The 21,543-nt window shown below is 43.5% G+C and overlaps 1 protein-coding gene and 1 non-coding gene across 4 annotated transcripts in view; both read left to right on the top strand.

Moving 5' to 3' along the window:
* LOC138967303 (fatty-acid amide hydrolase 1-like) overlaps nucleotides 1-21,543 on the top strand; it is a 40,568-nt gene that overhangs the window by 5,469 nt on the left and 13,556 nt on the right. For all 3 annotated transcript variants that reach the window (XM_070339836.1, XM_070339838.1, XM_070339837.1), the window contains 12 exons: nucleotides 505-657; nucleotides 3,140-3,253; nucleotides 4,191-4,247; nucleotides 4,732-4,824; nucleotides 6,534-6,605; nucleotides 7,121-7,182; nucleotides 9,724-9,930; nucleotides 10,485-10,525; nucleotides 15,846-15,970; nucleotides 16,477-16,602; nucleotides 17,865-17,962; nucleotides 18,294-18,393. In XM_070339836.1, coding sequence (XP_070195937.1) covers nucleotides 505-657; nucleotides 3,140-3,253; nucleotides 4,191-4,247; nucleotides 4,732-4,824; nucleotides 6,534-6,605; nucleotides 7,121-7,182; nucleotides 9,724-9,930; nucleotides 10,485-10,525; nucleotides 15,846-15,970; nucleotides 16,477-16,602; nucleotides 17,865-17,962; nucleotides 18,294-18,393 — 1,248 coding nt within the window. The remainder of the gene's footprint in view (nucleotides 1-504; nucleotides 658-3,139; nucleotides 3,254-4,190; nucleotides 4,248-4,731; nucleotides 4,825-6,533; nucleotides 6,606-7,120; nucleotides 7,183-9,723; nucleotides 9,931-10,484; nucleotides 10,526-15,845; nucleotides 15,971-16,476; nucleotides 16,603-17,864; nucleotides 17,963-18,293; nucleotides 18,394-21,543) is intronic.
* LOC138967897 (5S ribosomal RNA) lies at nucleotides 20,888-21,006 on the top strand. The gene has a single exon (XR_011456073.1). It is a non-coding gene; the product is annotated as a 5S ribosomal RNA (ribosomal RNA).

Genomic DNA, 21,543 nt, shown 5'->3' with positions numbered 1-21,543 from the left:
GTGGCGTCCGTGTAGAGAAGAAGGGAATAAGGTTACACAATGCGCTAGTGTGAGACGCCAAGTTTCGTGTTTCGAGTTGCTGTAGTAAATATAGAGTAAACTTTGTCTTTGGGACTGACTTTCTGTTGTGTGCTATCCGTCTTTCGACTTACGTAAGAGAAATCCCATTTCGAGCTCAGGGTACATTGTACACATAGATAAAGAGGGATAATTCCGGACCAGAATTTCTTTGTGTGCTAAGCGAATTTTTGACTTAACCGTTTGTGAGTTAGCTGGATTTGCCTGTATATAACACTGCTTTCTGACAATGTAATATATGACAGTACATATTTGGTAGTGTGTTTTTTCTGGATGTTATGGACAATAAATGTATAATATGGGGTAGATTATTCTTGATAAGAAGTTTACAGAAGTCTTAAGATAATGTATTGTTTTTTACAGCTTGAGAAGTATTGCTCTAAATCTAAACACACTTTGTCTTTGTGTACTAAAACAAAACTGCAGGTATTTGGAGGGGTCATAACAAGTGCGGCTGTGTCCTACGTCGCTGTCAGAGGTTACCGCTATTACCGTGCTCGGCGGACCGTGAAGGAGAGAGGGGAAGCAGCCAAGCTGGCGTGTCATGTACTGAGAGAACACTTAGAGCAAGAGGGACCTGTGAGTAACTATATGTCATTGTTTGCGGTGGTTATAAAGTATACAGCTTGTACCCAGAATGAAAAAAATGAACAAGATAGTTTGCCTTGCCGGCATCCTGCAAGCGTGTTTTGTTGACGATTTTGAGATAAGTGCATTATTTGTGATTTAAGTTCCCCCCGCGGGTTAGGGGGAAGAATTTACCCGATGCTCCCCAGCATGTCGTAAGAGGCGACTAACGGATTCTGTTTCTCCTTTTACTCTTGTTAAGTGTTTCTTGTATAGAATATAGTCAATGTTTGTAAAGATTTTAGTCAAGCAGTATGTAAGAAATGTTAAGTCCTTTGTGCTGGAAACTTGCATTCTCCCAGTAAGGTAATATATTGTACTACGTTGCAAGCCCCTGGAGCAATTTTTTTATTACAGTCGAACCCACTTAAAACGAACACGCTAGTTACGAATTTTGACTTATAACGTATTAGTTTTAAGTTCCCAACTGAATACCTCTTTCTTCATGCTTAAAAAAAATGCTTAAAACGAATTCTTTGTAACGAATTTATGCTTATAACGAGCACTTTTTGGATTCCCAAGCATGCATAATGTCTGTAATTTACTCACGCTTATGACGAAATCTTTAAACTCGTCCCGAGATCGACATATCATGGGAATTTGAGAAGTTTGAATACATGTGTCAAAGTCTTCCCTTGCGTCGACTGCTTGAACCATTGCTCAACCGATCACTGAATAAAGTTAAACTGATTACACTGTACTCACAAAACAATTTCAAATTTAGAATCAAAGTGATTGATAGCTCAGACACTGAACATGAATGACTGACTGACGTTTATTTCCTTCGCGAATACCAAAAACGAAACATCAATGTTTTGAACGGAAGCCATTGCCAAAAAATATAGATGCCAGAGTGGTTTCCCTTGGACAAGGGAAACCACACTCTCAACGTTTGCGTTCGCCGGTTCGCGATAGTTTATCAGTCAGTCAGTGCTTTCGATTTGGATTTGAACATCATGTTGCAACAACAACAAAAAAACTAAATTGGCCAAGGTTTGCTACCCGTCGCCAAGGTAAGTGATTCCGGACAAATGATAGGAACACCGCGAATGTGGACAGTGTCAGTGTGTGCGTGTGTGTGACCAAAAACGTAACAACTGGATGAAACATCTGTGTGCTCACTCTCACTCAAACTCAACAATCATCACTCAACATGAGACACACATGAACATGTAACTGAATATGTCACTTTATTGTCTAAACGTGAAGCAGCATGAAAGTTGCGAAAGAAACAAATTGAAACACCATAAAATGTACAAGACTTAAAAAAAAATAAATAAATAAATAAAAAAATTAAAAAAATCAATCAATTTTCTTAATACGAATTTTGGTTAAGACGAACTTTTTTTCCGATCCCCAGTGATTCGTCTTAAGCGAGTTCGACTGTAGTGCTTTTGTGAACAAGAAACAATTAACAAGTGGCTCTATCCCATCTCCCCCCCTTTCCCCGTCGCGATATAACCTTCGTGGTTGAAAACTCATAACTCATAACTCATAACTCATAACATTTTATTGATCCAACAAAGGAAATTAAATTGGTCATCAGCACATATTTGGCACAAAACGACGTTAAACACCAAATAAAGAAAGAAAGAAAAGTGTTCATCTGTCTGTCTACTTAACACTTTCTACCCCACCAAGTTTTTTTTAGCCGAGACCAGCTTTGCTGCAGCAGGTCACTCAGAATTGTAGTGACTGTGTAGGAACTGTGTATCAATACGCTGGAATGCAGGCGTTAGATCGACGTTACAGGAAGTGACTGAAGCTAACAGTCTGAGCGGATATGTCCGTACCTGGTCAGATAGAGCCATATGAGTGGGTACGGATATATCCGTACCTGGGAGACAACGAGTTAAAAGACACCGGCACCGTTGGCCTTGTGGTAAGGCGTCCGCCCTGTGATAGGGAGGTCGTGGGTTCGAACCCCGGCCGGGTCATACCTAAGACTTTAAAATTGGCAATCTAGTGGCTGCTCCGCCTGGCGTCTGGCATTATGGGGTTAGTGCCTAAGACTGGTTGGGCCGGTGTCAGAATAATGTGACTGGGTGAGACATGAAGCCTGTGCTGCGACTTCTGTCTTGTGTGTGGCGCACATTATATGTCAAAGCAGCACCGCCCTGATATGGCCCTTCGTGGTCGGCTGGGCGTTAAACAAACAAACAAGCAAACAAACAAACAAACGAGTTAAAAGACCACTTGGTCGAAGAACTGTGAATGTAATGTTTCGTTTTGTCAATAATTAAATGTTCCAATAACCTACCATTCTTTTTGGTGGGATTCATTCACTATCTCAGATCTGGCCAGGCTTTTAGTTTCCTCTTGGAAACATTCCTAGAATCAACTGTATTAGTGCTTTCTATGCAGATCGAGAAATTGTGTTTTATTCTGGATGGGCTGTTACAGGTTGTGTTTTATTCTGGATGGGCTGTTTCAGGTTGACCCACAGAAAGAAGCCATGATAACCGACCTTGAGTTGTCAGAGCTAAAGCAGAAACTGTGGAAAGGAGAGCTGAAGGCACTGGAGGTGTTGAGGGCATACCAGAGAAAGGTGATTGCTTTGGGAGTTTCTGTTAGACTGTGTTGATTGCTTTATGCTTAGTATTTTTGTACAAGGTGTTGAGAGAATATCTGAAAACGGTGAATGCTTTATGCTTGGTGTTTATGTGAAGTATTCCTGATTCAAAAGGGCTAGCTAATTAATGATTCGATAGCAATATTTAAAAAAACAAACCCATCTTCAAACAAAGATGCAAGTCAATTTTAAACGGTAAAGTAATGCTTAATTAGTATATATTCATTGAGAAGAAGAAATGGATGTCGAGAGGACGGGCGCAGTGGCCTAGTGGATAAGACATCGGCCTCCTATGTGGAAGGTTGCGGGTTTGAATCCTGGCCGCACCTGGGAAGTGAAGGATGGAGTTTTTCCGAACTCCCAGGTCAACGTAAGTGCAGACCTGCTAGTGCCTTATCCCCCTTTGAGTGTACACGCAAGCACAAGACCAAGTGCGCACGGAAAAGATTCTGTAATCTATGTCAGAGTTTGGTTGGTTATAGAAACACGAAAATGCCTAGCATGCTTCTCTCGAAAGCGGAAAATAGCTGCCTGAATGGCAGAATAAAACAGTCATACAGGTCAAACCCTACTCGTACAAAATCATGAGCGAACAAGGGAGTTTCAGCCCATGAACGAAGAAGAAGGAGGATGTGGAAAAGAGGCCTTATTTGGGTTATCTTTGTATGTTGATTTGTTCATTTATATTAATTTATTGTTTTGGGCATGGACATCTAAATTTAGATCACATTTAGATATAGCTGCCTCTGCTGTTTGTTTCCGGTTTATTTCTTTTTATGATAAACGGAAACTGCTATAGCCTTCCTTCATGAGAACAGATCTGTTGGCTTTATAATAAGGCTTGTTTTTCAGTTGCAGTGTTGAAACAATATTCACTCACTTAAATCTGTTGTTGTGTTTATTACCCTTTCAGGCACTGCAAGTTGATGAGAAGTTGAACTGTGTAACAGAACCCATCTTTGAAGCAGAGGTAATTCTTCAAAAGTACTACAAGTATACTTTCATAGGAAAAATTATTATTCAGAAAAGCAAGTATAAATGGGTCGGTATGAGAGCATATTTGTTGGGAGGAATATACTTTGAAGGCAAGTTGTATGCATGCGCATTGTGCATATCATTTCAAGTTTGATGACCTTGTAAAGCTGGTCGATCGGGGTCAAAACATTCCATCGTAATATATTGAGAATACTACATTGCTTGCTGTGTCATACCAGCTTTACACGAGTTGCTTTTTTAAATATTGAAATGCGAGCGAAAGTCAGCGCAAAATTGTCCCTAGAATGACATTTGTCAGGCTAGTTTACATGACATACTAACGTGTGAGTGTATGGTTTAGTTGTGCCAAGGGTGGTCTCTCTCACCTTTGTAGAATAAAGCTGATTTTGCGATGTAGTGGAAGGTGATATAGTGGACGTCCCCTGTTTTGATAGTGATACTGTTCATTGTGATTCCAGGCCCTTGCTGTTGAGTTGGATCTCCTGTCACCTAACCAGCGCAAACCTCTTCATGGAATTCCTGTCAGCGTTAAAGACAGCTTCAACGTAGAGGTAAGACTAAGTTGGATCTAACTTAGAGGTGAGACTGAGTTGGCCGACCTCCTGTCACCCAATCAGCATCAAAGACAGTGTGAACTTAGAAGTAAGACTTAATCTGTGTCGACAAAGGTGTATAGGAAGCATTACCTGTACTTACCTGTATCAACAGCTACAGTGTGCTCTTGATGTACAAATCAATAATGTTTTTTTGCTTGTTAAGCTGATGTACCCTTGTAATTAGCTCATTATCTTGATCCCCTTAGCTTGTGTTGCGTTGAATGAGGTAAAAACAATGAAAGAGGTCTTTCTTATGAATCTATAGTGGTCACAAACTTTTAAGTCACATTTGATTCAGAAGGAACCCTGATTACGCCCTTTGAGGCTGGACATATGGTTAGTTTTGGTTACTTAATTTGACGGGCGCAATGGCCTATTGGATAAGAATCCGGCCTCTGAAACGGAAGGTCATGGGTTTGAATCCCGGCCGTGCCTGGTGGGTTAAGATCTGTATTTTTTTTTTTATCTCCCAGGTCCAGGGTTCGTACAGGTCATGGAAAACCTGGAAAGTCATGGAATTTGATTTTTAATTTTCCAGGCCTGGAAAGTCATGGAATTTCAATTCAAGTCATGGAAAGTCATGGAATTTAACAAAAATAAGAAAGAAAAAAAAATTAACCTTTAGCACGCCAGCGGCTATTTTCGTCGCCCAGCCATTCCCCCCCCCCCCCCCCCCCCCCCCCCCATTGCTAGCCAGCAGCGATTTGCGTCGCTAGCACAAGGCTTGTTCGTATGACCAACTTCTCGTTCGTATTTGCATACGAGAATAACGGTATTTTTAACGGCACTTGAGCCAAAGCGAGGCTCACTTCCTTCCGTTATCTCGTCGTGTCGTCTGCGCTGCATTTGAGTCGGTTTTGTCGAAGTTTTCTGCTTTTGTTTTTGCATCGATAAAGTACTTTAGCGCTTCGACAAGCAAGATGGAGGATGATGAGTTTGAAACTTTCTTTCGAGTTGTTTCTTGACAACAAAAAGTATGCGGAATTGAAACGAATTACCAAGGAAGATCTTCGCAATGAAATGTGTATCGCGGTGAAAAAAATGACAGTTCGTCAAGTCACAGTGACGGTTACGAAACGGAATTTACGAAAGTGCAGATGGATACAAACAGTGGCTGGTCCAGTTTAGTGAAATGACAGGACCAGCAAACATTACCGATAATCTGACTGCGTAGCAAATGCTTGACTTGCTTGTCGAAGAGACACTGCGTAGAAACTGACTCAAATTCAGTGCAAAGCAAGCCAGTGTCAAAACTGGCAGTGACAAGACGTAAAAAGTTTGCGTGTTCGGAAATGGCGACCTGTGGATCTAGTCATGGAAAATGTTATTGAGGCTCATGGAAAGTCATGGAAAAGTCATGGAATTTTGTTTCTAAAAACCAGTGGGGACCCTGCAGGTCAACTTATGTACAGCCATGCTAGTGCTTTATCCCCCTTTGTGTGTACACGCAAGTTCAACCAAGTGCGCACGGAAAAAATCCTGTAATCCATGTCAAGTTTGATGGGTTATAGAAACATGAAAATAACAAGCATGCATCCCCAGGGTAAAAATGGTCATACACGTAAAAAAAAAACGTAGGAGTTTCAGCCCATTAACGAAGCAGGAGAAGAAGGTTACTTAATTTATCATCCCCTTAACTGATATACTTTTATGTTGGTCTGTAGGGCTATGACTGCCATGCTGGCTTTTCCTGCTTTGCCGACAAGCCTGTTGAACGGGATGGCGACATTGTTCAGGTTTGATTTTGCAATCATTTTGTTGTTTGTTTTTGATTTTTTGTTTCTCACCCCAATATTTCGCAGGTTTGTAGCGATCAGTATGGGTGACAGATCCTGTGGCTCATGCTGTAATTTCAGTTTGGGTAGGTTGAGATTTAGTCATCCCATTTGAGAATATATACTCAATGCTGTAATTTCACTTTGGGCAAAATGAGATTTAGTCATCCCATTTGGGAATATAATTTATATGCTCACAGATGTACCCCCCCCCCCCCCCCCCCTTTTTTTTTTAACGTTGTGACAGATGAATTGAATAATTGTGACAGCTAATGAAACCAGTTGTGTATGGAAAAAGTGATGTGATGAATAACTGAATTTTCAATCACATTGTTTTTTATTTTTATTTTTATTTTTTTATATATTTTTTTATATGGGAGATTTATATAGCGCTTGACGTTTTCTAAGCGCTTTACATATTCAAGTTACATTGTTATGTACGTGTATAATTTTTAACACAAAAAAATGTGTTACAGATTTTCAAAAGCTTGGGAGCTGTCCCATTTGTCCGCACCAATTTTCCACAAGGGCTTATGACGTGAGTTTCTCTTGCGTTGCTTAGGTATAATCCCAGTGTTTCTCTTGTGTTGCTTAGGTATAATCCCAGTGTTTCTCTTGTGTTGCTTAGGTATAATCCCAGTGTTTCCCCTATCCCATCCCCCCCCTTCCCCCGTCGCGATATAACCTTGAATGATTGAAAACGACGTTAAACACCAAATAAAGAAAGAAAGAACAGTGTTTCTCTTGTGTTGCTTAGGTATAATCCCAGTGTTTCTCTTGTGTTGCTAAGAAACCCAGTGTTTTTCGAATCTCTTGTGCCATTTCGTTCTTGTGTTGTTTTTGTGCAAATTCATGTTGGAATAGGCAAAATGAGGCACAACAAGGAGACATTTGTTGGCCGTTAAACCTATTTACCGTAAAAGTCGACCTATAAGACGCACCTGGGTATAAGCCGCACCCCCCGATTTTTAAAAAAAAATCAGAAAAATCCATACACAAGCCGCTCCGGCATACAAGCCGCGCCTAGAAGCAAAGTTCAAGTCAAGAAACATCGAAAGTCAACGAAAAAAAACCACACACACACAAAAACGAACCGGCTAACTTGTCAGTTTTGCACTTTACTTTCAGCATCAGATGTTGAGTGATTCACAGAACTCTGGACTATCAAACTGTCCTCTCGTCCTGCACACAGCACCTGTAGTTAGTTCTGTAAATCACTCAACATCTGATGCTGAAAATCCGCTGAAGTCGGACTCCTCAGTGTCGGAGATGAACAAGTTCAGAATGGCTTCTGGCACAGAGTCACCGGAAGTGTCACTCTCGGCCCCACTGTCAGTGGCTGTCGTGTTGTCTGTCGCGTCGTCTGCTCCAGTGATGATCTCAGCCTTTCTGAAGCCGTTGATGATCGTTGACTTTTTGACAGCATCCCAAGCTTTCAGGACCCACTGGCACACATCTGCAAAGGTTGCTCTACGCATCCGGCCAGTCTTTGTGAATGATTTCTCGCCATCCACCATCCACCTCTCCCACTCATCCCTCATCACCACTTTGAAGGGCCGGTTCACACTGATATCGAGGGGTTGCAGGTACTTTGTTGTGCCACCCGGGATGATAGCGATGATGGAGTTGGTGGCAGTGACTGACTTTTTGACCTTCTCAGTGATGTGTGCACGCATGCTGTCCATGACTAACAGAGCTTTAGTGCGACGGAAGAAACCCCCTGGCCTTTTCCCATAGCATTCTGTCAGCCAGGTCTCCATCATCTTCTCATCCATCCACCCCTTCTTGTTAACCTGCACGACGATCCCCTTCGGAAACTTTTCTTTCGGCATTGTGATTCGCTTGAAAATCACCATCGGCGGAAGCTTTTCACCCGAAGCCGTGCACGACAAAACACAGGTGAAGTGTGTTTTTTCATGTCCCGTTGTTTTCAGTGCCACAGAAGACTCGCCCTTTTTGTTTACTGTGCGTGTCAATGGAAGGTCAAAGGTCAACGGAACCTCATCCATATTTATGATGTTCTGTGGGCCAATCAGATTCTCAGCTACCTGCTCTTGTGCGTAGTTTCGAAATGACATCATTTTCTCATGGAAGTCTGGCGGCAGCTGTTGGCACAAAGTTGTACGTGCACGCAGTGACAGACCTTTGCGCCTCAAAAATCGGCAACACCAAGATTGACCGCCTTTGAAGTCGTCTATCTTCAGACGTGTTGCAATGGTGCGTGCTTTCAGACGAAGCTGAACAGTTGAAACACCGCGACCATCCTCACGTTGTGTGCTGACCCAGTCCTCCATTTCTTTTTCTAATTGTGGCCAGCGTGCCTTGCAACCACGGAATGCTTTTGTGGATTTCTTGCATTTCACAAGTTCGCCTCGTTGCTTTCGCCAACGCCTAATCATGCTTTCATTGACGCCGATTTGTTGAGCAGCAGCGCGATTGCCTTTTTCAACAGCCAAGTCTATGGCTGCAAGTTTGTAGGCTGCATCATAGGCCTGCCTCCGTGTTTTCGGCATCGTGGTTGTACGTTGCTTTGTTTTAGATGTGCGTGTTGCTGTTCTCTGTAGTAGCAATGCGAAGTGATCGATCAAAACCGGTGTATACCAACCCATTACTGTGTGAGTGTAAGTTATTGTCATGCTTCAAACTTCCGGAAAGAAGGTGAGTGAGTGAATTGAGGTAAACACAGCTGATTCAAGGCCATTACACAGCGGCGATCGGCGATCCAACTTTCGGAAACTAGGTCACTGAGCGAAGTCGGATACACGCCACTGATTCAGAAAAAGTCATTCATAAGCCGCACCGCCTTATAAGCCGCAGGGGTCCATTTAGGAAAAAAAAGTCGCGGCTTATAGGTCGACTTTTACGGTAAGTGCATAATTATGTTGTGCCCAATTCATGGTATTGCAGAATTCATGGAATCGGCACCTTTTTTTGCCCAATTTGCGACATCGGCACCGTTTTTCCAAAAATGTGTAAACGCTTCTCAAACTTGCCCATTGTATTTGGCACAACAGATATAGGATGAAGGGAGCTTGATAGAGCCATGACTTGTGTCTAAATGCTATGCTATTGTCACCAGATTTGCTTGCTCCAATCCAATGTATGGTGCGACGAAGAACCCTCACAGTTTGACTCGAGGCCCTGGCGGATCCTCGGGAGGAGAGGGTTCCCTGATTGGTGGGGGAGGTTCTGTTGTTGGCATTGGATCAGACATCGGTGGCAGCATTCGCATCCCTTGCCAGATGTGTGGAGTGTATGGCTTGAAACCTACAGTCGACAGGATCTCGTAAGTTGCCATACTTGTTTTCAACAAGGGTTGGGAAATAAAATAGCTTAGTCAGTAGCGGCTCTGTCTTGAAAACTAGTTGTCGCTATCGGCCTTGGTTTGACCCCCACGTTCGGCGAGGGATTTATTTCCCAGAGTCGACTATATGCAGACTCTCCTGGGTGTCCGAACACCCCCGTGTACATGCGTGCTCACGATAAAGATCCGAAGTTCACAGCGAAAGTCTCAGGGCTTGGAAATAAGAATACATGGATGCGGAAAAATTAAAAAAATGGGTAGTGCCGTATACTGTATGGCAGCTCGCTTTCCCCAGTGAGAAAGCAGCCCCAATTATGGTGAGGGTAACCTCACAGGATTATAGGAAATCTTGTCCTTATCCTTAATATAGTATTATTTTTAACAATACAGAATTTGAGTACTTTCAAAAAGGGTTTGTGATTTGGAGAGTAGAATGCATTCTGGAGATTGGTTGGGTGAGATTACATGTGGTTGTGGGGTGTGGGAATAAGAAAATTAGCATTTCACTGTCATTGAAGCTGGTTTCATCCTTTCAGGAACCAAGGACATATACCCCTGATGTCTGGTCAGAACCTAGGTGAGGACGATTACGTTTTTTACATTTAGTCAAGTTTTTTACATTTAGTCAAGTTTTGTGTGTGTGTGTGTGTGTGTGTGTGTGTGTGTGTGTGTGTGTGTGTGTGTGTGTGTGTGTAGAGCGATTCAGAGTAAACTACTGGACCGATCTTTATGAAATTTGACATGAGAGTTCCTGGGTATGATATCCCAAGATGTTTTTTTCATTTTTTTGGATTAATGTCTTTGATGACGTCATATCCGGCATTTTGTAAAAGTTGAGGCGGCACTGTCACACCCTCATTTTTCAATAAAATTGATTGAAATTTTGGCCAAGCAATCTTCGACGAAGGCCGGACTTTGGTATTGCATTTCAGCTTGGAGGCTTAAAAATTAATAAATGACTTTGGTCATTAAAAATCTGAAAATTGTAATTAAAATTATTTTTGTACAAAACGATCAAAAATTACGTTCATCTTATTCTTCATCATTTTCTGATTCCAAAAACATATAAATATGTTATATTCGGATTAAAAACAAGCTCTGAAAATTAAAAATATAAAAATTATGATTAAAATTAAATGTCCGAAATCGATTTAAAAACATTTTCATCTTATTCCTTGTCGGTTCCTGATTCCAAAAACATATAGATATGATATGTTTGGATTAAAAACACGCTCAGAAAGTTAAAACGAAGAGAGGTACAGAAAAGCGTGCTATACCGCTCAGCGCGACCATTACCGCACTATTCTGGCTTGTCGATTTCACTGCCTTTGCCACGAGCGGTGGACTGATGAAACTACGAGTATGCGATCTTGGTGAAAAAATGCAGTGCGTTCAGTTTTTATTCTGTGAGTTTGACAGCTTGACTAAATGTAGTAATTTCGCCTTGTTTGTTGTTGTTGTTGTTGCAGTTTTGGGTACGTGTATGAAAATAATGAACAGAGCATTTCCAATAGAGAAATTCTGGAAATATAACTCTTTTGGGTTTGTATGGGTTGTAAAAGAGTGAATACCCTTGCTTTTAGTCATACAGCAGTCCCTGCAATGTACGGCCCCCGGCGTGAGCGGACACCTGACATGTACGGACACATTTGCTCGGCACGGAGTGTTTTCCTTCTATATTTGCCCCCCCTTAAACGGACACCTGCAAAACGTGGACGCGGACACTCATTTTCGGTCCCAACAGCAGGTCATACCTCCAATGTACGGACAGACCATCGTCAAATTTTCACCACAACAAAATCGATAACGGAGCAGTCCGGCTCTTGGTACAAAGATCACAGCCGCAATGGCGTGATGACAGTCACTGATAACTTGAGTGCACGTGTACCCATCGTGTGTCTGTGTGTTCCCCTCAGCCTTGACCAGTGAGTCGGTTGCCTAATCTATGAACCCTTCAGTTGTCTTGCTTTGTCAAAAGTTACGACACAGTCAACTGGTTTTGCTCTGAGTGAACAGTGCAGCTGGCCTCTCTGGCCACAGCCCCCAACAGTACATGGCTGGAGGGAGTGAGAGAGAGAAAGGGGGGGTGGGGGTGGAGAGTTAGCTGGCTAAACTCTGTGGGGTGTCCGGTGTCACCGCATGTCAGCAGGAAGAGCATTGGAGAGAAATAGAGAGGTGTACTCTTCCACACAATTTCCAAGCATCAGTTGTCACGGCTTGGGGTAGGCATTAGTGAGGGAGAGTGGGAGCTGTGTTATGTACAGTGTATTTCCGACTGAAGAGTGAAAAGTCACTGCCATGCCACATGATCGGCATGCAGTCAATAAAGCCAGACAAGAAACAAATAAATTACTTGATTATGACATGCAGCTCTATTCAAACTGGTTTTCAAGCTTATTCTTGCAAAGCATCTGCACACGCTCCTCTGTGCTGTGTTTGTGTGGCTGCTTTCGTATGTCAGTGCATGGTGAGTGTGTTCACTGCCTTGAGGATTTATTTTATCTCTTCTTTTCAACACTTTTCATACAAATCCTTTTTACAGAACGTTTAAAGAAGTATTAGGAGTTTATTGTTATTGTTTAGTAGCCACAAGAAGTGATTAGCATAGACTCAATCCTGTTGTTTGTGTGTCTCTGTGTGAGTGTATGGGGGAGGGGGTGGTGTGGTCACCCCTCCCGTGACCGGACACCTGCAATGTACGGACAGTTTTGCTATGGCCCAAGGGTGTCCGTTCATGAGAGGGACTGCTGTACAAATAAACCACATGTGTTTCCTGTAAACGGGTTTCAGAATGTAACTTTCCCACGTGACATTACAGTAAAACCTGCATCTAGCGGACCCTTATTTTGGCGGACACCTTAGCATAACGGACAATTCAAGTGAGGACGGATGTATTTTACTCTCAAAAACACCTTAAAAGAGCGAACACCTCAAAGGTGCGGACGCGGACACCCTATTTTGGTCCCGATTGGGTTCGTTACTTGTCAACAACGGACAAACCCTTGAAGCAGACAGCTTTTAGTAGACGCTGGTCCGCCATCTTGGTTTTGCAAATACAATATTGCTGGCGATGTGAACGCCCGAGAAGCTTATTTTGTAAGCCAATGACAGCACTTGAAAGAATTAAGCTGATTTTTGTATGGTGCATGCTCATTGGTCGATGCCGTGAACTCACACACATTTCGGGTTTCTACTTTCTGTACTGTGATGCATCTTCGTTTCATCTTCGTCTTCGTCTCATCATGCCAAAACGAACAAATTTGACTTTACAAGAGAGAGTCGATGTCATAAAGACCGTTCGAAAAGTTGCTGATGAGCTGAATTGCGGAAAAACTCAAATTTCCAACATAAAAGCTGATTGAACACAAATTCTCAGTCAGTGGGACTCCGGTGCCAGATCGACGGCAAAATGTGTTAAGAGAAGAAAAACAACCTATGATGAGTTGAACTAAGAACTGTTCGAGTGGTTTTCAACAGCTCGATCAAAGAATCTTCCAGTGAATGACCCATTGCTTCAGATAAGAAACCGATTGCATCTCTCTCTCTCTCTCGCTCGCTCGCTCGTTCTCTCTCTCTCTCTCTCTCTCTCTCTCTCTCTCTCTCTCTCTCTCTCTCTCCTTTTCTTTCTCGAACTCTAAGACGCTGCAACAACAACTTGTGTATTTCTGTGGCAGTAATGAGGATAATGTGATGAACAGCTTCAGCAGATTTGTGTTCTTCATGTTACAGAAGAGACGAACCCTTATAAATCAGGTTCAGTGACATGTCATCAGGGTCTTAATGTATTTGTTGAATTTTATGCGTGACTATAATTTATAACTGTGCAGATACTATTGCTGTTATTTTAACCACTATTGTAAGGCAGGCATGGGAATTGTCCGCCGAACGGCGGATTTCCGCCGAATTTTTATTTTGTTCCGCCGAAAAAGCAAAAGTGTCCGCCGAAAAAATAAAGGGGGGAGGCAAACAAATAAAGCACCGGTTACTTTTGCCTTTGCGCAAAAGCCCGCGAAAACTGTCCGTACTTTGTTCACGCACTGCTACCGCCCGCCTCAGTTACTTGAACTTTGAGTGAAACAGCTCGCTGTTGATTCGCGGGCACGCTATAGGATTCGTAGTGTACCTTTGTCTCTAAAAGTCACAAGGCTACAACGATCTGTGTGTGAGGCGAGATCAAAGGCAGGTCCATTGTGATAGCTGGATGGCCTTGTTTATAGACACTGACCTTCTTTCTAGGGGTCATTGACTCAGTTTTAGCTATGAGAGGTGGTTCCCCTTTCATATGAGAGAGGAAACACTTCCTGCACCCGGGTCAGTGACCGAGTTTAACCTATGGGGAGTTTAACCTATGGGGCGGTCTCTTTGATGTCTTGAGAGGAAACTTGGCCAGGGTAGTACATGCACCAGAACTGGTGGACACCATGAAATCGGAGATTGATCGGAGATTGATCAGAATGTACATGTACATGCTTTTACACGACTTTTTAAATTTTACTTCTAAAATTGTGACAGTAAAGTGAACATTTGAACTATGCCTCTCTCTATGGATTATATTATGAAGCTGTTGAAAACATGCAGAGATTGTACTCTCCAAGGAAAGATCGATGGGACGATCATTTGAAGGTGAGTCGAGTGGGAAAACTTGTCTTAAGACCATTTAGGGTTGAAAACTCCACAGCGAATTGCTGATATAACGAACTAAAATTTATCTCCCTTGAGATTCGTTGTACCCGGACTTCACTGTATAATACATATATATGTATATAATTTTTTTTTCTTCAAAAAAGCAAAAATTGGTACTAAAAACTCTGATTCTAAAAACAGAATTTAATGGCAAACTTGGAGCTCAGATGACACCAGATTGCACCATCTGGGTTCTTTGGAGAATTTTTTTTCCGGGGGGGCATGCCCCCGGACCCCCCTAGTAAGGCTAGGCGCTTCGCGCCGTCGACTTGACGCTTCGCGTCTTCAGTTATACATTTTCCGCCTTTTTTACAATTTTCAATTCCCATGCCTGGTAAGGGGCTGTGGCCTTAGACAATTAAAGATTTGTTCTTGTTCTTGTTCTTCTTTTCTTTGAACAAAAAAACCCAACAAAACTTGAGGGCTTCAGAACTTTGAGTTTTAATAATCACTGTGGCCATAAAGAATCGGTGACTGTTGGTTTTTTTTTCCAAAAAAATGTTGGCGCATTCATATTCATAAGAAAGGACACCTTGCTACAAAGGACAGTGGCAAGGCTCCCCAAGAGCGTCCTTTGCTCGCAGGTTTTACTGTATATAGGCCAGTCACTAGCGAAGGTGTCTGTCTGTACCACATGTACCGGGAACGTGTGGATTATTTGTCTCACTAAAGCAAGGGTATTTACTCTTTTATAACCCATATAAACCCGACATAATAATTTCCAAACCTCATCTATAGGTGCTCTCAGGAACAGCAGATTTATCTCCCTTATAACCAGACAGAGTTTGGGTGAGCTACGCCGTATTGTTGTGAGCACACAGGCAGAAACATATGAGCATTCATTATCTATTTAAGTCCTTCTGGTGACCTTGACCTTAACCTTGGCGAGTTGACTTTTTAGTTCAAAGTAATCATTGTGATGATGCATCAATGTCCAATAGCTCAGTCGGTATAGCGGTGCTGGCTTCAAAACCAGTTGTCCCTATTGGCGTGGGTTCGATCCCCATGTTCCACAAGGGATTTATTCCCCAGAGGAAACTTTGTGCAGACTCTCCTCGGTGATTGAACACCCCCGTGTGTATGCAAGCGCACGATAAAGATCCCAAGTTCACAGCGACAGTCTCGGGGCTTGGAAGCATGAATACATGCATGCAAAAAAAAATAGAGTAGTGCCATACTATATGGAATATTCATAATGACTCTGTGGATTTCAGTGCGAATGACAGCAGGTCCAATGGCTCGTGACATGGACGGCCTGATTCTCGTGACAGAGGCTCTGCTGACTCCCAGAATGCATCAACTTGATCCTTATGTACCTCCTCTTTTCTTCCAAGACACGGTACGAACTTGATTCTTATGTACTCCCTGAAGGTACTTTGACAGCATTCATTTTGCATAAGAAGTAAAGTCAATTTACTTTTCGCAGTTGTATGGGAAGAAAAATCAATGTGTCTTTTGCAGTTGTATGAGAAGAAAAGTCCATGTGTCTTTTGCAGTTGTATGCCAACGAAAATCAATGTCTTTTGCAGTTGAATGAAAAGAAAAATCAATGTGTCTTTTGTAGTTGTATAAGAAGAAAAATCAATGTGTCTTTTGCAGTTGAATTAGAAGAAAAGTCCATGTGTCTTTTGCAGTTGTATGAGAAGAGAAGTGCATGTGTCTTTTGTAGTTGTTTTAGAAGAAAAATCAATGTGTCTTTTGCAGTTGTTTGAGAAGAAAAGTCCATGTCTTTTGCAGTTGGACGAGAAGAAAACTGAATGTGTCTTTTGCAGTTGGATGAGAAGAAAACTCCATGTGCTTTTTGCAGTTGTATGGAAAAAAAAGAAGTAAATGTGTGTTTTGCAGTTGTATGAGAAGAAAAGTCCTCTGGTTGTGGGGTTCTACACAGCCATCGATGGCGTTCACTCCCACCCTACCTGTGTGCGTGCTGTCATGGAAGCCAAGACTGCTCTAACACAACAGGGACATAAGGTATGGTAGTTTTCTTATATTCTGTCAGGGTTATATTTTATTCTTATTAAAATTACCTGATGGACGCACCCTTACAGAAAAGAAAAGTCGCAGCGATGTTACTGCAAGGTCACAGAGAGGTCACTGCATGCTCCCTTATAGAAAAGAAAAGTCGCAGCCAGGTTACTGCAAGGTCACATAGAGGTCACAGAGAGGTGACTGCAAGGTCACAGCAAGGTCACAGCTAGGTCACTGGGAGATCTAAACAGATGGCAGCAACAAATCGCTGGTTGTCGCGGCTTCCTGTGATGTTGTTGCAAGCATCGCAGGTTGCGGCGACTAGGTCACGGCAAGATTGCAGTAACAGCTGTGTATGTGATAGACATCGCGGCTAGCCGGGACTTAATCGCAGCTACATCACAGAAACTGATGAAACTAGCTCAGTTGGGTGAGCACTGGCCTTGTGATCCACGTGTCACGGGTTCGAATCCGGGCCTGAACAGACATAGGTCAGCTTTATGTGAGACTCAGAGATGGTATACATGTTCCAGCCCCGTGTCACCACTGTGGCACGTTAAAGACCTCAGTCATTCTGCCATAAATGCAAGTGGCTGATTACCCCTAAACACCCCCACACCTAGGTAGTGCGACTCTGTTGCTGCTAGCTTTCCACTGGGAGGAAGCGACCTCAAATTCCCAACAACGGGACAATAGAATAATGAAAATGAAGTGTTTGCTTGGGAGTTTCTGTATATTGTGGATAGGCTAGCCGCCACCTGATTGTAGCTCGAGGAAAGGTCAAGGTTAACCGCGCTGTCGCAAATGATCACATTTGATTCAGTGTGTGCTCTACCTTAGTGTGCCATATTGCTTTATGTTTCATAGCATTCTCTGTACTAGTATATGACTTTAAAACCTCACTTTGAATTTTTGTTTCCCTTATACCAGGTTTTGTTGTACACTGTCACATTTGTGAAGGGTGACGTCTCCCTGTCACACTCGCCCCCGTTTGAATGAACTTTGTCCTCAAAGTTCCGAACCATAGACCTGCCCAGCGATTTTGAAGTCTTTCCCAGGTTCGTTGGATGGGAACAGCATGAAAATGAACGAGTGGCCATAACTCCATTCCTGATCATATCATGTCGAGTCCCATCCTGCTCGCAGCGCCAAATGTAACCGAGTGCCCAAAGCACAACAATCCTGTTTGAATGGCTTTGCCTCAAAAGGTGATTGTTGTGCTTCGGGCACTAATGGTTACACATGTGTTTGTGGTTGTGTTACAGGTCATTGAGTTCCAACCACCAAGGGCGGTGGAAGCTGTGAGCAACCTTTTCATGAAGGCGTGCTTTGGAGATGATGGGGAAGAGACCGCTCTGTACTTGTAGGTTGTTTTCACTTTTAACTGGACATGTAGGTTGTTTTTACTTTTTACTGAACATAAAATAAGCTCAATAAAAATAAAAACCCATTTTATGCAAATTATGTCCCTGTGGACATGCTGATACCAAAACATGCCATATTGGTTAATGGCCGGGTTTTGGTCAGCCCAGGCTCAGTCTCTGTGCACCCTTTTGAGTGTTATTGTTTAGGCAAACAGATTGACAAAATGTTTTGATATCACTTTACGCGACATTGTTTGTTGTTGTTGGTGGTGCTTATTTTTTTCTTTCTTGTTTGTTTTCTTGCTCATTATAGGTTTTCTTTTGTTTCAGGAAAGATGACGTGTTGGACAGAAGTGTGACCTTTTCATACTACATGGGGAAACTGCCTAAGCGGTTGCGATACATGGTGTCAAGGCTGATAGGGTTTATGGTAGGTTAATAGTGTGATGAATTTGTCGTCATAGGGTTTATGGTAGGTTAATAGTGTGATGAATTTGTCGTCAATCAGGATGACACATACATGCTTGCCTTGTTTATTCACCTTTATATAAACCTGGCTCCATGTAATAACAATTAGGTATGACACATACATGCCTGCCTTGTTTACTCACATTTATATAAAACTGGCTCCATGTAATAACAATTAGGTATGACACATACATGCTTGCCTTGTTTACTCACCTTTATATAAACCTGGCTCCATGTAATAACAATTACCGTACTTTCCGGGTGACAAGGCGCTTCGTTATCTAAGACGCACCCCCTTCTTTTAAAAAAAAATTGTAATCCAGTCACCCATTGGACGCAGGGGGCCGATAGGGCGCACCAAAATGACCCAGTTTTTGCCATGAGAGGTGGTTCCCCTGTCATATCTGAGAGAGGAAACACTTCCTGCATCGGGGTCAGTGACCGGTCAGTGACCGACTTTAACTGAGTGAAAATATGTGTGCTCTGTGTGTGCGGCCAGATCAAAGGCATTGTGATAGCTGGGTGGCCTTGTTAAAAGACACGACCTTCTTCCCAGGGGTCAATGACCCAGTTTTTGCCATGAGAGGTGGTTCCCCTGTCATATCTGAGAGAGGAAACACTTCCTGCATCGGGCAGTGACCGAGTTTAACAGAGTGGAAATCTGTGTGTGCGGCCAGATCAAAGGAAGGGCAGTACCTAGTAGCTGAAACATGCATTATCACAAGTTGTTTGACTGGTACTCAAGCGGTCTCTTTGATTTTTTTCGTATTTCATACACGGATTAGGCGCTTCGTTATACAAGACGCAGGGGTCGAACTCGAGGAAAAAAGTCGCGCCTTATGACCCGGAAAGTACGGTAGCTATGTGTATGTCTGTGCATTTGTTCGTGTGTAAATTCATGTGAACACAAAACCTGACCTGGAAGATTCTGAATATTCATAGAACTACCTCAAATAAACAAATACCTACAAATTACACAAAAAAACACCATTCTGGGACATCTCCATAATCAGTGAAAACTGTGTTTCCGGGCCAAGGCTAGACAAGAAAATCACATTAATTATAACTAGGTATCCCATGGCTCAAATGTATAACAGTGGAACCCCTGTTTTAACACTATTGTGACTAGCACTGCCACGGCGTTTACGTCCTGCCTGCCCAAGCTTGCCACCAAGAAACTTCCCAAAAATCAGTAACTGTAAAGAAATCTGTCTAGCAAGCTTGAATTAAGTCCAATCACCACCAAATTGTGTGTACTAATTCAAAAATGGATGCCCAGTTCAGTCGTGCTATTTATAAGTTTGTCACGCGATTTGTTTTAGCAAAGGGGGGTGAAAGGGGGATAATTTGTGTTTTTTAACGTTTTTTTGTGTGTGTTTTATTTTCTACTGCTTTTTTTAAAAGTTATTTTTTAACAGAAAGTATTATAAATAATGTTATAACCAAACAAGGTGTAAAACCTATGAGTCAATATAACACTTACCTCGACAGTACTATTCTTGCACATTATCTATTATAGGCCGAAAAAATTGGACAAAACGCTGAGTGGGTACAATTATCTCCCATAACCATGCGCCACCGTGGATCCCAAGCACTGTCCGAGTGCTTCCCCCTTACAGGATGTAGGTGGCGCGTCCTCTTTCTTTTTTCGCGCGTGTCAGACCGGCTGTGTTTCTGCTACGCTCCCGGATTATTTTGGACTAAGAGGCTTCTTTTCTGTGTGGACTATCACCTGTTGGATTATTGTGTGTTATTCCACTTCTGGCTTGAGGCTACGTTGTGTTTCCTTCAACTTGTGCCTCCGTTTTTGTGTGGCGGACTCGGCGTGCCTCCCGTCCTACTTCGTGGTGACCGGTCGTCTGCTTCTCGTTTCGCCGCATTCACTTGAGTATTGACCTAAATTTTCTTTGAATTTTGTTAATTCTCGGTCTTTAAGGGTACGTACAGGGCGAGGTAGGATGTCTCGTCCTGTTTTGGGCTCTGGTTCTACGGAACCAGAGTCTGCCGGGGGCAACCCTTCTCCGGGCGCCCAGCGTCATGTTTTACGCACGGAGAAGGGGATCTTTCGGCGCTCCGACTCTCCCTCCCCAAACGCTTTGCGTTTGCGGCGAGGGAGGGCGGAGAAAGCCTGTTTGAGCAAGCTCAATGCGAGCTTGCTCAAACAGGCTGGGCTTGAGCCTGGGACTTCGGGCGGGGCTGCGCCGTCGAAGGTTCGGGGAAGGTCGAGGGGAAAGAAAAAGCTTCTTTCTCCTTCTCCTTCAGTGGAACAAGCTTCCCCCCCTTCGACGCCGTTGTCCGGCCCTCAGTCTCAGGCTTCAGCTCCTCCCGGTTTCAAGCCTGGGGGGAAGGTTTCCTTCTCCTCCCTGGCTCGAATCCGGGGGCAGGTCGATTCCCAACCCTCTTTGGGGGTTGGTGAATCCGATCTAGGGGCTACTGGAGAGACTCAGGTTTTGACAGCCAACGGCCATACCACGTTGTAAACACCGGTTCTCGTCCGACCACCGAAGTTAAGCAACGTCGGGCCCGGTTAGTACTTGGATGGGTGACCGCCTGGGAACACCGGGTGCAGTTGGCATTAAAATCTTCCTTTTCCGGTGCCTCTCCTGTGCCCTCCTCGGTTTCCACCGCTGTGGAAGCCAGGAGGGACACGGGTCCTCCTCTGAACTCCCTCGCTGGGTCGTCTGCTGCTGTTTCGACAGTAGTTTCGGCCTTCTGGGGGGGGAGATCGGAGGAGATGACGGGGTCTCTGAATTCCCTCCCCGCTGGGGTTGGGATGCGAATTGACCCCGTTCAGGGCGGTCCTGTGGGGGCAGGGGTTTCAGGCTTCGTGCCTACGACCACTGCTACTACGGTTCCCTCTGACGTCCGTGTGACTGGTGGCTGTCCCTCTTGATAAGACGCTCCGGCCGACTAGTTACTGGACGTGGAGGTGTTCGACAGAACGTGGTACTTCTGTCGAATGGTCAGGGCGACGGGAACATTGTTTCTGTTGCTCAGACCGACACCTCCGACCGGACCGTCTTGACCCCACGCCATTCCTTAGCGTCTGGTGTTCGGGTGACGGATGGTCCGGACCAAGGGTCCGGAACGTTCCAGGCTTACGGGTCGGGAT

This window comes from Littorina saxatilis, linkage group LG5 (genome assembly GCF_037325665.1).
Source record: "Littorina saxatilis isolate snail1 linkage group LG5, US_GU_Lsax_2.0, whole genome shotgun sequence".
In the NCBI taxonomy this organism is placed as follows: domain Eukaryota; kingdom Metazoa; phylum Mollusca; class Gastropoda; order Littorinimorpha; family Littorinidae; genus Littorina; species Littorina saxatilis.
The sequence above is the reverse complement of the archived record's forward strand: the minus strand, read 5'-3'. Positions and strand labels throughout refer to the sequence as shown.